The sequence below is a fragment of the Hydractinia symbiolongicarpus genome, chromosome 5, assembly GCF_029227915.1.
Source record: "Hydractinia symbiolongicarpus strain clone_291-10 chromosome 5, HSymV2.1, whole genome shotgun sequence".
Classification (NCBI taxonomy): domain Eukaryota; kingdom Metazoa; phylum Cnidaria; class Hydrozoa; order Anthoathecata; family Hydractiniidae; genus Hydractinia; species Hydractinia symbiolongicarpus.
This window is the reverse complement of record NC_079879.1, coordinates 20,634,299-20,649,313: the sequence shown is the minus strand read 5'-3', so window position 1 is coordinate 20,649,313 and position 15,015 is coordinate 20,634,299. Positions and strand designations below refer to the sequence as shown.

At 33.9% G+C, this 15,015-nt stretch overlaps 2 protein-coding genes across 3 annotated transcripts; both read right to left on the bottom strand.

The window, feature by feature from the left end:
• Positions 1-5,504: 5,504 nt before the first annotated feature.
• LOC130645257 (uncharacterized) lies at positions 5,505-11,349 on the bottom strand. 2 transcript variants are annotated; one of them, XM_057451183.1, is made up of 3 exons: positions 11,227-11,349; positions 10,400-10,457; positions 5,505-8,958 (listed from the first exon to the last, which is right to left on the bottom strand). In XM_057451183.1, the coding sequence occupies exons 2-3, from the start codon at positions 10,446-10,448 to the stop codon at positions 5,903-5,905; spliced, it is 3,105 nt and encodes a 1,034-aa protein (XP_057307166.1). In that variant the 5' UTR covers positions 10,449-10,457; positions 11,227-11,349; the 3' UTR covers positions 5,505-5,902. The 2 variants fall into 2 exon arrangements, with proteins under 2 accessions (XP_057307166.1, XP_057307167.1); XM_057451184.1 differs by lacking the exons at positions 10,400-10,457; positions 11,227-11,349 and adding an exon at positions 9,102-9,368.
• On the bottom strand, positions 10,451-14,943 carry LOC130646043 (uncharacterized). Its single transcript, XM_057452178.1, has 5 exons — positions 12,128-14,943; positions 11,808-12,046; positions 11,249-11,345; positions 10,849-10,890; positions 10,451-10,691 (listed from the first exon to the last, which is right to left on the bottom strand). Exons 1-5 carry the CDS (start codon positions 14,941-14,943, stop codon positions 10,451-10,453), a joined length of 3,435 nt encoding a protein of 1,144 aa, XP_057308161.1.
• Between the last annotated feature and the right edge of the window lie 72 nt (positions 14,944-15,015).

The following is a 15,015-nucleotide window of genomic DNA, read 5'->3' as shown; positions in this document are numbered from 1 at the left end:
AAATTAGACTCGAAACAGGGTTAGCGTTGCGACAGTTCCTTTGAATGACATACCACACTGGTATTATCTAAGCATCTTTTTTACTTTTTACGCATTTAATACGAGTACAAGTAATCGCCAAGTTACAAATTTTGGGAGTTACTTTATTTCAAAATATGCAATAAGTCTAATAGCTAATAATACCACAAAAAATTACATTACAAGACAATTTTAGGAATAGATAGTCAACAGCAGTGCAACGTAGAATTATTGTTTAGAAAATTACAGCCTGTGTTAACAACCAGCAAATGCGAAAACAAAAGCAGCATGTGTAAGATAGCAACGCATAATTAACGTCTACAAAAAGTATATAGTAGTTACCCCTTTATGAAGTTAATATAGTTTAATATTAAGGTTACTGATGTAGTTTTGCACCAATTTCTATTAAGCATTAATTTTATTGTTAAAAAATTTCCACAAAAGTTAAGTAGTTTATTAAGCCAGAAAAGAGTTAGAAATCAGAAAAATAACATCAAAACATTTAACATGTCTGCATATTATTTACCCTCACATGCCCCTGTCAACTATGTTTAAAAAGTAGTTTAATACTTTGAAATCTTTAAAAAAGTTTTAGTAACTAGGTCAATTCTGAAGATTCTCATATAAAAAGCAACATATATACAAATTCTACTCATATGCATAAGTTAACATAACATTTTCATTGGTTTGCAGTCTGTAGCAGAACGTTCTTTAACATGCAATTCTTGTTTTGATCTGTATCATTTTACGTGAAAATCATTTCTATCAGTACAAGTTATTTTGATATCATATCCATCCATTTGATATTTAGATATATATCCATTGTTTACAGTTTTCCAATATTATAAGGATTCATAATGAATCTCCTGTGTTCATTAATTGATGGTGAATTTCATTGTCAGAAGAATAATCATCATGGCTGACATCAACATATCTATTCCTAAAACAAAATTATATATGTTGTATTGCTCAACAAAAAAGAAGAAATATTATACAACAAACTTGGACTATTCTTAGATTAGGTATTGTTTCATTCTTTTGTTTTTAGCAATTTTATCACAATTAAAAGCAGCATGGGAAAGTTAAGGATCTCCTCGTGTTCTTAAAAGTTTTTAAAATGAACAATGGGATGTTGTATATATAATCTGCTGTTTAAAAGTTCCAACAAAGTCAAAGTTCTTAGGGACACTCAAAATCGAAAAGTATATACTAAACGTAAATTTGACGTTGGGACGAGGTAGAATGCTTTGACATTTAAGTATATCTTATACTGTAAACATCGATTTTTAGAGAACAGAAAGTATTTTGAACTTGTTGTCGTCTACCTGCTTAACAGGAGCACATATCCGAGTGTGTATGATTTCATGGAAAGGGGATCCCCAGGGAAAGGGGATCTACAGACCTATTTACATTTAGCTTACACTTTTGCGTTTATGAAAAAGCTGTCCCTTAGTTATCTTACAAGAATTATTCTTTTTCCACGCAGACACAAAGATACACGAAGCCTATGACCTTAAGACAATAAACAAAAAACTAACAAAATTCCAACTAATACATGCAGCTTAGCAATACTCTATACCAAACTTAACATACACCTCCAAACATTTTTTGACCGCCAAGACAGTGCTTACACAAATTGCCTCAGTTATCTCTTTTAGCATTTAGATCGAGGTCAAGTTAAAACCTTTTGTTTTAATAAGAAAGAGATTTTTTAAATCACACGTTTTGTAAGAACATCTGGTGGTTTACCACTTTTAAGAATACACCATTCTCCGATTTCAGCGCGATTATAATTTTAAAATGATGTAATCTAATAATGGCGGATTTCGTATGTAAACAAACCCCCTAACGTGATCGAACACAGTAAGCGTTACTATTTCTTATGGTAAACAATTAATTAAATAGACCTTTTAATTACTTTAAAATAGTTTTTTAGTAACATATTAACTTTATTTATATGAAAAGATGCAATATGTGTTTAACGAGTCAAGTTGATGTGCTAAATGCCATCAATTTCTCAGCGTCATTTTTGTAAAAATAGTTTTACTACGCTTCTTAATATCAATATAGAAAGGGTTGCGGAGAGGTTGCCAAGGCAAAGGCATTAAGCACGGCAATGAGACAGGAATGGGAATCAGCAAGGCAGGGGTAGGCAAGGCATGGGAGGCACAGGCAAGGGCATAGTAGTAGGCAGGCACGATAAAAGGCATAGGAAGGGTAGGCAGGGGCAGGAACCTCAACAGAAACTCTCCCCCTACAACTCAAAAATTACGTATAATAATGTACAATACAACAATATAGAAAGAATTGCAGAGTGTGGGACTGGCCTCCCTAGGTTTTCAAGCAAAAATATGGTGCATATGCTTATGGATTTACAGCACATATAGCCATTTAATTCTTCTTGTGGATAATAAAATTCAATTTTTTCTACTAAATAGATGGGGGGACCTGGTGTTGAAAAGTTTGGATAAGGAACTGTATTACCCAATATTAAACATCTGGTGGAGCGATTAATAGGAAACTGTGCCATCATTCATGTGGAGCGCTTTAGTAGAAGCATGCAGTATATCATAAATCGGGTGAAGCACACACACAGCATTAGGGAGTTTTAAGTTAATATATTTTTCCAAAAATAACTTTCCTGCAAAAATACAGTTTACATGTCGTGTCCATCATAGCAAATTTTCTTAAAATGTTTGCGGAAAAACTTAAAATATGAATTGTAATCCACGGTGAGCGCTTAGTACAGGTAAACAATGTCGCACATCCATATATATATTTTCATATATTTCATTTTATTTCGTACAACAAGTTTTCATGACAGTAGGATTAAAAAGCTCTTATTCCAAACTGAACAGAAACCTCAAAAGTATAGCAATAAACTAGGCTAGCTTGGTACTTAAATAGAGCCGGGTTTAAAAGGATTCCTGAATTGAAAATGTTATTTTGTATGTTATAGAGGATAAAAAATGTTAAAAATCTTCCTTCGTTCTCAAGTTTATGTCAGCAAAATTGGTAGTTTTATCACAGCTAAGTAGTTAATTTTATGCTAGCTTTGTATAGCTAGTTTTATGCCAGTTTTACGCTACCTATATATTTACATACTTGCTCTATTTTATGCCAGCTAAAAGCCTTAAAAGTGTTTTTTTACTGTTGGAAAGGTGAATAATCTTAAAAAACGTAATAAAACAGTACAGCTATCCGCCATCAAACTGTTCAAACTTCTTTAAAAAAGGCAGCAAGTTAGCGTTATATTTCTCACCAGAACGGTGGTTCACACGAACACATTCCTAAAACACGAGTTGTGGAACATGTGTGTGAGCTCCTCCATCTTTCTAGTGCATAATCTTCATTCCCACATACAGAAAAAGCACAACGTCTAGCCATGTTTTATATTTGAAGACTGTACGTCGACTGTTGAACACGCTTTGTTTACATACGAAAATGTAGATTAGTGCCGAGGCCCCACGCGGTAAATATGTATTTTACAGAACAAGCTGAAATCGGAGAATGGTGTATAGTTCTTGACACAAAAGTGCCTTAAATCCAGCAGCAGTAAAAACTAAAATATATGAAGTATTACTTACTTTAAAGCAATGTATTTATTGTCTTTTGCAGAGGCAGGATGAAGGTTCGGTTTAAGACAACAACATGGCACACGTGGCAACAATACTTCCCTGCTTTGATTTATTCTAGCCACTTGAGGTGCTTACTGCAATTGAACCTGACCCAGCTAAACCATGTTGAAAAAGAAGCATCCACTTGTCGTCCATGTAACCATACCCGTGGTCGTTTTAGGCGGTTAAACTTAAAAACCCACGGACGTTTTAGGCGAATCGACATTTTTGCCTCAACCTCGAACCCAGGGCCTGTAGCGTTTTTTGATATGAGGATGAAACGCGTACGCGTTTCATCCTCATATCAAAAAACGCTACAGGCCCTGGGTTCGAGGTTGTTTTTGCCTAAGATCGCCCCAGGTTTGCTTTTGAGTAAAATATCAATGATAAAAAAATTGATAAAACGCCGCATCGTCATGATGTCGAAATGAGCCTGATGCCAAAAACAAATTTACAAAAATAATTCTGTGTTTTTTGGATTATTCTATCTATAGAATGTTTTTCTACGGCCACAAAACTAGGCTTAGGCAATTGCCTAGGCTGCCTAACCCTAGATCCGCCCCTCATGTGATTTCATCAATCAGAGAGGTGCTTTACCCACTTTAAACATATAATTCGAAACATTACAGGTAACTGTCGCCTTAAACTTTTGTCATGTTTTCTCTATCCTCGATTTCCCTTTACTCTTTCATAATCGTTATGACTAAAGATTTAGTGCAGAGTTACTTACAATTAATTGAAGACTTGCTTATAGATTGCCGGCGTATGTCAAATAAAGTCAATAAATCATGTGATGGTTAGAATATTTTTCATTGATTATTATTGTAAACTAGTCGATGCCCCGTGGATGAACCAACAGGTTCGCCCGTTCTTTATATATCGCATTTCCCGTATCGCTAATTGCGGTACCATTTTGTGCAAGGACAGACAAGCGACTGCTGGTATCACAGAGAAAAGCAAAAGAAGTAATTCAGTTGCTGTTAACCGTCAAAGTAACCTTGGAGAGAAAGAGAGATAGGTTAAATCTTTTTAATTGACATTTAGTATGAGTTACCCCCCCCCCCCCCTAGCGGTTTTTTACTCGAAACTACCCCTAAAAATCTCTATGAAATCCCTATAATGGGGAAAAAACCGGATTTTGAGATAGACTATTGATCAATAAAATGTGTAGACATGGCCCTAATGAGCTTCTGTACTTACATGACCTAAGTCTTCAACCTGGAGACGTCAGCACTTTATAGTGAATATCATTTCTTACTTTTGTTTCCCATAAAAAAATTATTTCATGAAAAAAAAATGAAAATCTGCAGAAATTTATTATATTTATTATATAATATAGGCTTCTGTTCACTCTGTTGACCGACATACAATGCCTTGCAACTTAGCTAGCTATATTATATGCTCAAGCCTTGACTGTTAACTGTTTTAGGAAGATAGTAAAAGAAAATACACAATGGTCCAAATAACTAGTTACCTTTATTTAAAATGACAGAATTCTTTAAAAACTATGCTAGCTACATAAAAAAGTAATTAGCTACTCGCACTTTGAATCATTAATTACAGACAAATGTGCCTCTGGAGTGCTGATATGATACTAGCTAGATGGTTCAAAATCTTAAAATATTTATTATCTAGATGTCACCATCCACCAGTTCCAAGTCATGATTCGTGAGCTTCCAACCGCCAAAAGTTTATGTGGCGTTCAAAAGTTTCAGCACTAGCCAATGTCATGGACAACGTCACGGAAGCCTGGATAATAAAAAATGTGGTTTTGACTTGTGACTTTAAGATTTTTGCTGCTTATATTAGCATATTTTAGCTCTCGAGTGCCACCTAGTATCCTGCTGGTGTCATTGCTGCTAAGACTGTTCAGGAGATAAGGTATACAGACACAATCTTTCAGACGAAATCTCATTTTCTGGATGAAACTGGCAAACATCAAGAAACAGGTGCAACTGGGGAAGTTATTTTAGAAACAAATTTCAGTTATCCAGCTAAGTGTTTTTGCAAAAAAAAATTTAGCTATAATGCTAACTAAGCAATGTTATATCAGCGGTATTATCGACTAAAAAAAATCTAAAATTGTGGTTAACAGATTTAATAATAAGTTTCAATTTAAAAATTAAATATAAAAATATAAAAAACGTTACTAGAAAACAAGAGGGAATGTTTTTAAATTGACCCTGTCCCTTTCTATTTTAGATAATTCGTCCTATTTTCAGTACTAAAAAACTGTTTCAGTTATACTGCTGTAGTTAATTTTTCTCTCAAAAACGATTGATTTCTCTGCACATTTTATAAATAACATTTTTTACTCTTTCTTTTATTTTCTTACTTATTGTTTGAATTGCTTCCAAGATCAAGTAAACCATTATTGCAAATAATGGCAACATAAAAACAAGACTCTCCACGTAACTGAAGACATTACCAACATTTCTTATCGATGATTCATATGGCACTGATGATATATAGAGAAATGCCCAAAAACTGTTAACTCCGACGAGAAAGCACAAACAAACAAAGGCAATTGATTGCATCCAGTGTAATACCACATCTTTGTACGGTCTCTGTCTTAAATGATCGACTAAAAAGACCAGCATTGGCCCTAGGATATAACTTAAACGCTCTATGGCATTAACAGAGAAGATCGTGATAGCAATAATTATAAATCTTTGATAAATGATCATTGGATCCCATATGACGTGTCTTCCCTTTTTTTCAACCTTACGAAATGGTGCTTCGAACGCTGTTATGATATATTTTGACAACCTTGCATCGTTTTTAGTTATCTGAACCTTATGCTTTTTGATCAACCTTCGCATACCAAAATACAATACTGAAGGTGGAAATAAGAAGCAACATATAAATTCATTTAAGGTGATATAACACTCTTTAAATAATAAAACTGCACCATATATTGCTAAACCAAATGGTAGCACCCATAGAATAAAAAAAATAAGGACAATGTACTGAGCGGTTGTACGGCATGGCGTGGTTCCTTGGACATACAGAACACTTTTTCCCTCCTCAACAGATTTACAGTTCCACATATTCATTGAAAACGCTGCAATGTTGGTGTACGAAAGAAGCAGCACTTGCAAAACACAGTATTTTACTCTAAGTTGAAATGGTATTTTTTCTAGTTTCGGAATTTTGCTATCGATGCGTTTAATCGGAGTCTCGGGTATCTGTTCATATTCCTGTACTTGCTGCCTCTTCTTTCTGGATCGTTTTGTTAAACTTGCCAACAATATTCCTAGTACTATTAACATCAGTGAAGGAAACCACACGTTACGAATGAACATTTTACCTACGGTATCAAGCCCTGAATATGGACAAAAGCGGTGAAAATATTCGATGAATTGTTCAATCTTTAAATTAAACAAGGAGAGCAAGTAAGTATGGACAATGAGTACATCGGTTCGGTGGATGCATTTCACCCGCAGCAGTGCCCCTACTTGGTAGAACGATACAGAAATTTTAAAAACACCATAAAATCTTCCTGCACTGTTATCATCATCATCTTCACAATTTTTTACTATATTCTCGGGCTCATTTTCACCGCAACAACAGCAACATTTGTTAAAGAGATATTTCACCTTACTGACAATATCTTTCAGGTATGCAACAAATGCAATATAACAAAGTGCTGCAATAAAAAATCCGGACCAAAAGATCCAATATGTCTTGCATGATTCTACAGGAAAGCAATCATTAGAGAAAAAATTTAAATGATAATTTTCAATACAGCTACCGCATATGTCACCTTTTCGATTCGCATTACAAGAATTGAATGATGGACAAGTCGAACCATTCGATTTAGAGCAGCAATATCCCGGCAAGCAAGGGATGCATATTATTTTGCCGTTTTTCTTATAACACCAGAAGTTAGGCCTGGCGTTTACGCCGTAATTACATTCCACGCCTAATGGGCATTTCAAACAGGTTATTTTATTTTGATATGGCTTATCCTTTTTAATAATTTCGTAACCACTGTCCGTGCTATATGTATCTCTCGGGCACGCGTTACAGTTCCAAAACGAATAGTATTTTACTCTTTTATCGTAGACTAGTTTATGGTTGATAAAACAGTTCAGTCGAAACTGATTGATAGAAAGGTTGTTGTATGCCATAATTAATACTTGTGCGTCATTCAAAGATATAGAAGAGACATTCACATTGTCGAAAAAGAAGTTAGACTTCATGTTGGTTGAGTACACTAATGTACCAGGACCCTTTACTGACACATTTTGCAACGTAATGTCAACTTCTCTATCTTCACCTGCAATGTTAAGACCACTGCTTTTACCTTCTGCAATAGTCCTAATATTTGTGTTTGACACCAATAAGGCTTCACACGATTCACACATTATTGCTCCAAAAGAGGGAGGATAATTTGACCTTGAATTTACGATAAAATCCGAATAACTAATAAAGGTTTGATCATTTTCTAAAAAAATTCCTCCACATTTATAATTTCGAAAACATGAATTATTTATATGCACGCTAACATTTCCATGCACATAAATTGGAATGTTTGTGGTGTCAGTAAAGGTTGTGTTAAGTATCTGGATGACACTCTTACCAGTTCCATTATAAGGACATTCTTTTTTGACCAAACGAAGAAGATTGCCATGTCGTCCATCTGATATGCACAAAGAATGAAAAGCCTTTGGTTCAGCTATAGTAGTGTTATTTGTTACAATATTAACGTTGCTATTGCAACCTTCATCTTTAGCTAACTCAAATGAGATTCGGCTGGATATTAAAGTTGAATTTGTTATGTGTACTGTGATGTTATGCTGAAAGAATGTGGATACATCCAGTATATAATATGACTGATCAAACTTACTGTTAGTTATTTGTACCAGTAATACAGCTGCCCTGATATCTTGCCACAAGTAAATCAAACTTGATCTCGGTGCATATAAACTAAAAGAGACGTCGCATTCATCGATTATCAGCTCTCCTTGATTTATCAGGGCGATGAAACTATCCGTAAAATTTATTCGACGCAGTTTTAATTTTTCACAAGTTGACCTCACTTCAAAAATGTATACCCAAGGATTATCTTTTTGCCAAATCCTTGGATAAAACCTCCTGTTTGGCATCGCTTCTATTGTTGTCGAATTATTAATTGGGATCGACTTTTCAAAGGAATACGAGTAGGGCTTATTATCCCCTCCATCCAGTAGATATACGTTAATACTATTTGAGAAATACTGAAGAGCATAATTGAGATGTTTACACATTGCCTCTTTGTCCCCACATTCTTCATTGTCATGACCAAGAGGTGAAACATATATATCTCGACAGGATATATCTAAATTAAAATTAAACACAGTTACTCACATGTGCTGGTAGGAAAGAAAAAAAGAGCAAAAATTTTGCTTTTGATAAATCGTTCACTCTAAAAGTCTTAACAAACCATTCCTGAAGAATAAATAATATATAGTAGTCCTTTACTGGGATAAAACCTTGGGAGCCATAAGACATCTCAGATCACCTCTCTTTACAAACCACTGTAGATGAAATCAATCAACACTTGCATTATCACATGGGTGAATTAAGCGACCAGCACGATGTTTATGACAGTGTTGCTTGTATGATTTTAAAGAAAAAAGCCAAATTAATGCTTACAATAGTCTACATAAGCAAAAGTGACTATTCGCTAAACTATTTCAAGAATAGAATCAAAAAATTATTATAATAATTAAGTTTGCGTTCAAATAAACTGTAAATTAATCATTACACTATTTGTTATGAATGACAAGTCTTTATGTTTATTCAATAAGGTAAAAATGAAAGAGTCAGTTGACGAAATGTTGATGTGTCCAATTATTGTTTCGTCTTTTATCGTTTATAATGAATCATTGAATTCCGGAAAAAGAAGAAAAGAAAAATGTTTGGTTAAAAAGATTATTTCCGGGTGAAGCGTATAATCTCACGCTTATAGAGCTTAGACTAAATGACCCTATCCGTTTAGGCAAATCTAAAAACAAATGCATACGTGTACGAGGTATTTATTTCTTAGTATTACTTGCTTTAACGTTGCAATCCCTTGCAATCCCTTGCAATTAAACAGAGTTTTTTCGTGTGGCAGTTCTCGGACACCATACTTAACCATTAGTTAAATTATTATTTTATGAAGTTAGTCGAGTAATACAATAATGCCTAAAACCTGTGTGTTAACATGTACCCAACACAAAAGAAGAGTGTGCAGTAATCGCTGAGCGGGGTGTTGACAGTTTCCCAATTAGCAGATGACAAGCATATATCAACATTGCATGCAAGGAATTTCGGATCTGATTAATGTAATTATTGGTCATCATTGATTATAATTACAAATTCTTGTTTGCTTACAAAATTCTTTGCGAATTTTTTTGCAAATACACTTGACTTTTTTTCGTCTTCTTTTTTCGTAGTTTCGTGCAAGACAATTGTGTTGTCTGCATTCTTTGAAATTTGCTAAAGCATTTATTTTAAAATCAAAAATGACTTTTATTTATTTAATATTTTGAAGAGTTTATACAAAACAAAACACGGTTTTTTAATAAAAATATTACAATTTCAATCAGGCTGGTTATAATTCTTATTTCTTTATTGTTCTAAACAACTGAAATCCAAGCCTGATTTTCTTCTGAAGTACATTCTTACAGAAGAAAAAACGTATTCACGATAATCTATTCTGCAAACTATTTTACGGAATACTTGGGTAAATAGTCTACAAAATAGTCTAGCAAAAACTAAACAATATCACTTACCAATTTGATGTAACCAGCAAAACAAGATGACGTAACGATATATCTCCATGTTCAAGATCTGTGTAAAGTATAAGATAGAATGAACCAACCTCGTCCCAAGGACAACTTGTATCTTTTCTGACATTGGGACGGCGATAATGTTCGTCTTGCTGTCCCGACTATAGAAAAGAGACAACAGGCGCTGGGAACGAGGTTGAGGATAAACATGATGGAAGTATATTTAATTACAATATGTGTAACCATGTAAATTTTAAAGATAGAGCGATATAATTTACCACTGGCTCCATAATTCCTGTTAAACGCAGAACATCATATGTTACATACAATACAAGAACATCATATCTTGTTTGTACTTTTACAAGAACATGATATTTCGTCAGTTAAAAATGATGAGATTTCGCTAAATTTCAACCCCTAAAACGGTATACTTGAATTGTCTATATACAAACCTTCTGAGATGGGCTTTTTTAGGGTTCCCTTTTTTCTCTGCCCTGAATAGGGTTGAACTATTTTTTTGTTTTGTTTTTTACGAAAATTACTTTTTTAAGTTTATTGAGCAAAATAATATTAAAATTAAAAAAGAGAAATTCGTATACTCGTCGCATTAGTTGACAAGAATACATCGAATTTGCTTTTTCACATTACTGTGGCATGACTTTTGCTCACGAACCATTACAATACGGGTATAAATTATTAACAGAGCGATTTAAAAGCTTTCCTGGGACTTTTAAAAACATCTTTGACATAAGTTTTTTTTTTATTGAGTTTAAGCACTTTGAGCAAGCAAGGAAGACAAAGATAAAGCAAACTTTCAATAATTTGTTTACCTGTTTTTTTGATTAACTTCACGTCCATATAACTTTGTAATTGTATGCAAAGTCAATGTTCTTGTGTGTGTGTTTACAATAATTTATAGCACAGTTCTTAACAGGGGGTCCAGATAGTTCTTAGATATAGATAGATATAGATATAGATATAGATATTTTTTATTTATCAATAGCAGTTATATATATACAATTAAAATTAAAAGAAAATAAATATAAAGAAAAAGAAAATAAATATCATAATTAGTCAGGGTAACAAAATTAAAATATATAATGCTATTGAAGGGAGACCATACCTAATAGCATAAAGCTAAGGCAAAGGGTATGGCCACCCTTGGACAATTACAGTAAACGATACGAGACGCACAAAACAACACACACATAAAAGTGGGTCAAATGATAAACAACCATGCGGGAAACAAATGGCCAAGTCTGACAATTCAGGAAGGATTAGTAAGAGGAAACAAAGTACTTTTTCAGATCACTTCTAAGATTAAAATAATCAAGGGAGACAAATTTTCTAGTCATTAAAGACTGCAATTTATTCCAGGAATTAATGGCATTAAATCTAATTGAGTTTTTACCAAAAGAAATAGTATTAAAGGTAGGGAGATTGATCAAACCAATTTTCTCTGCCCGAGTGCCTTGAGCATGGGTGAAGTCAACCGCAAATGTATTAAGGATAGAAGCAGGCAATTTTTCATGAAATAGTTTATGTAAAAATAGAATATTGTGACATTTGACAATATCAGAGAATTTGAGGAGCTCAAGATTACCATACAGGTGACTGGATGATGCTCTTCGAGATTCAAAAGACATGAGTCTAATAGCAAAATTTTGCAAAACAGTAATACGATTAACATCAAGACTGTTTGGCTGACCCCAAATTTGATTACAATATTGCAAGTGTGAATGAAAAATGGCATAGTAAACTAGAATAAGAACATTTAAAGGCACAAAGTGACGAAGTTTAGCTAAAGCTCCATTGGCCCTCTTGAGCTTGGCAACAGTATCATTGATCTGAGACTTCCAGCTTAAATCAGAATCTAATAGAACACCAAGATATTTAATACAATTACTAGGTATAAGCCTTTTACCATTGATAAAAAGCCTAAAATCGTAATTAAGAGGTTTCCGTGTATGTTTAAAAACAATGTACTCAGTCTTACTAGCATTAAGAGAAATTTTATTGGCATTGAGCCAATGGCAAAGAAGCTTGAGGTCAAAATTCATTTGTTTGGCCAGTTGTTTCAAAGATTTACTGAAGTTTAAGAGATTGGTGTCATCAGCAAAGTGATGCACCAAAGAAAAATTAATTGAACAATGCAGGTCGTTAATATAAATTAAAAATAAAAGAGGTCCTAAAACAGAGCCCTGAGGGACACCATGCCTGATAAGATTACTAGTTGATATATTTCCATTGATGGATACAAACTGTTGACGTCCTGTTAAGTAAGACTTAAATAGTGAGAGTGGGGTACCACGAATTCCATAGTGAAAAAGCTTTTTAAGCAAAATTTCATGATCAACCGTATCAAAAGCCTTTTGAAGATCAATGAACACTCCACATGCATAATTTCCTTTATCAAGAGCATCCATAATTTTTTGAGAGATGTTCAGAAGTGTTTGAGAAGTCGAGTAATTTTTCCTAAAGCCAAATTGATGCTTGTAGAGGGCGTTGTTTGCTTCGAGAAAACCATACACTCGTTTGTATATGATTTTTTCATATATTTTATCAATATTTGAGAGTAAGGATATAGGTCGGTAATTTGTTAATTCTAATTTGGACCCTTTTTTATAAATAGGGATGGTCTTGGCAGTTTTTAGGTTTGTAGGTAAAATACCAGTTGTGAAAGACAAATTAATAAGTTTTGAAAGTGGTATAGATAATTCAGATTTAACAAGAGTTAAAATATGGGCAGGAATACTGAATGGCCCAGAAGATTTACCAGGGTCAAGGGAAGAAATGCAATGCAGAACTTCTAAATCATCAGTTGGTGAAAGAAACATCGAATTAGAAGTAGAATTTTTTAGAAAAGAGGAGAAATGTTTTCGAGTGAACGGGATATTCATTCTGATGTTATCTGCAATTGAAGCAAAGTAATCATTAAAAGAATTAGCAATTGTCACTGGATCAGTTACAACAGAGTTATTAATGTTCATACAGGTGGGAGAAGCAGAAACAGAAGAACGAACAGAAATAATATTTTTAACCCCTTTCCAAATATTGCCAATATTTTTTTGGTTATTGCTAAAATATTTATTGAGGAAATTACTCTTACTCATTCTACATAGAGATACAATTTTGTTGCGGTACTTTTTAAAACTCTCTAGCAAGGAAGACTTTAAAAGTGGATCTTTCTCTCTTAAAAAGCATTTATGCAGATGGTCTCTTTTGATTATTGAGGTAAGGATACCATTAGTAATCCAAGGATTGGATTTTTTTTTTCTTTTTTTGTTGCATGTTTTTTTTAGAGGAGCATGATTGACCAATAGACTGTTGATACAATTGTAAAAATTGTTAAACGATAAGTTGGGATCATCTACATTCAATTGTAGGATATCATCCCAATTTTTATTGTGAAGTTCGGTGAGAAAGTCATTGTGATGAAATTTCTTCCAATCATGAACAAATATATCATCAGAGGTGTGCAAAGGATTGATTGCAGACAAGTTTTTTAAGACTAAGAACTGAGGGAAATGGTCAGATATTGAACTTATAATATTACCAGACACAGTGTCCCACTTGGCTGAACTAAAATAAATATTATCAATAATCGTGCTAGAAACTTCAGTAACTCTTGTGGGAAGAATTATATGCGGGAGTAAGTTAAATTGCGAAGTAATATCGATGTAATCGGACACTTCTTTGACTGTTTCAGACTTTAGAAGGTCAATATTAAAGTCTCCAAGGAGGAAGATAGACTTGTTATCTGAAGACGCTTTCTCAAGAAGAGGCAATAAAAAATGATTGTTGAACTCATCAACAGACATCGAGGGATGTCTGTAGATGCATCCAACAATCATGTTTCTATCTTTGGCCCGTATAATTTCAATGAATTTAGATTCAAGCTCCTTGCTTTTATATGCAAGAGTATCCAGGTCGGGACGTTCAATAAATTGCAAGTGATTAGGGATGTACAAAAGAGCACCACCCTTTTCACCTTCAGTAGGTGTGTGCGTGAAGGAATAACCCGATAGATCGCAGTTAATAGGTGGGATTTTAGTCTGGAATTTGGTCTCAGTGATACCAATAACACTGAAGTCATGCCCAAGTTGACCTAACAGAATCTTTAGTTCATCAATATGTTTAGACAGAGAGGCGATATTCATATGAAAAAGGGAGAATTTATCAGAATTAACTTGAAGGGCAGAGAATTCAATTGGATCGTAATATTTGCAGTTGACACCACCCATGGTTTCAGGATGGGGGACCTCGTTGATTTCAATAGAGTTGAGCTGGGAGAGAAACCTTTTCATTTCCATAGAGGAAAGACTCTTGTCATAAACTAAGGGGGGAGTTGTTGAGCCAAAGGGGAGAATTTTGTTGATACATTTACAACAGAACCAAAGTTCATCAGAGTTTTGGAGAGATATATAATCATCAGCATTGAGACCATTGCATTTAATATGAATCCAGAATTTACAAATATCACACTGAATAGCCTTATGATTTGAATTAACAGACTTTCCACATACACCACACGGAAAATTTATCATTTTTAAGTGAACACACAGAACATAAAAATATCACACAAAAATTATCAACAAGCCTATAGAAACAAGATAATC

Coding starts and splice junctions, on each gene's coding strand:
- LOC130645257 (XM_057451183.1), bottom strand. CDS start 10,448: ATGGAGATATATCGTTACGTCATCTTGTTTTGCTGGTTACATCAAATT. Junction 8,959..10,399: donor TTGCTGGTTACATCAAATTG/GTAAGTGATATT, acceptor ATTTTAATTTAG/ATATATCCTGTCGAGATATA.
- LOC130646043 (XM_057452178.1), bottom strand. CDS start 14,943: ATGATAAATTTTCCGTGTGGTGTATGTGGAAAGTCTGTTAATTCAAAT. Junction 11,346..11,807: donor CTTTAATACTATTTCTTTTG/GTAAAAACTCAA, acceptor TCTATATCTAAG/AACTATCTGGACCCCCTGTT. Junction 10,692..10,848: donor AAAAAAGCCCATCTCAGAAG/GTTTGTATATAG, acceptor TGCGTTTAACAG/GAATTATGGAGCCAGTGGTA.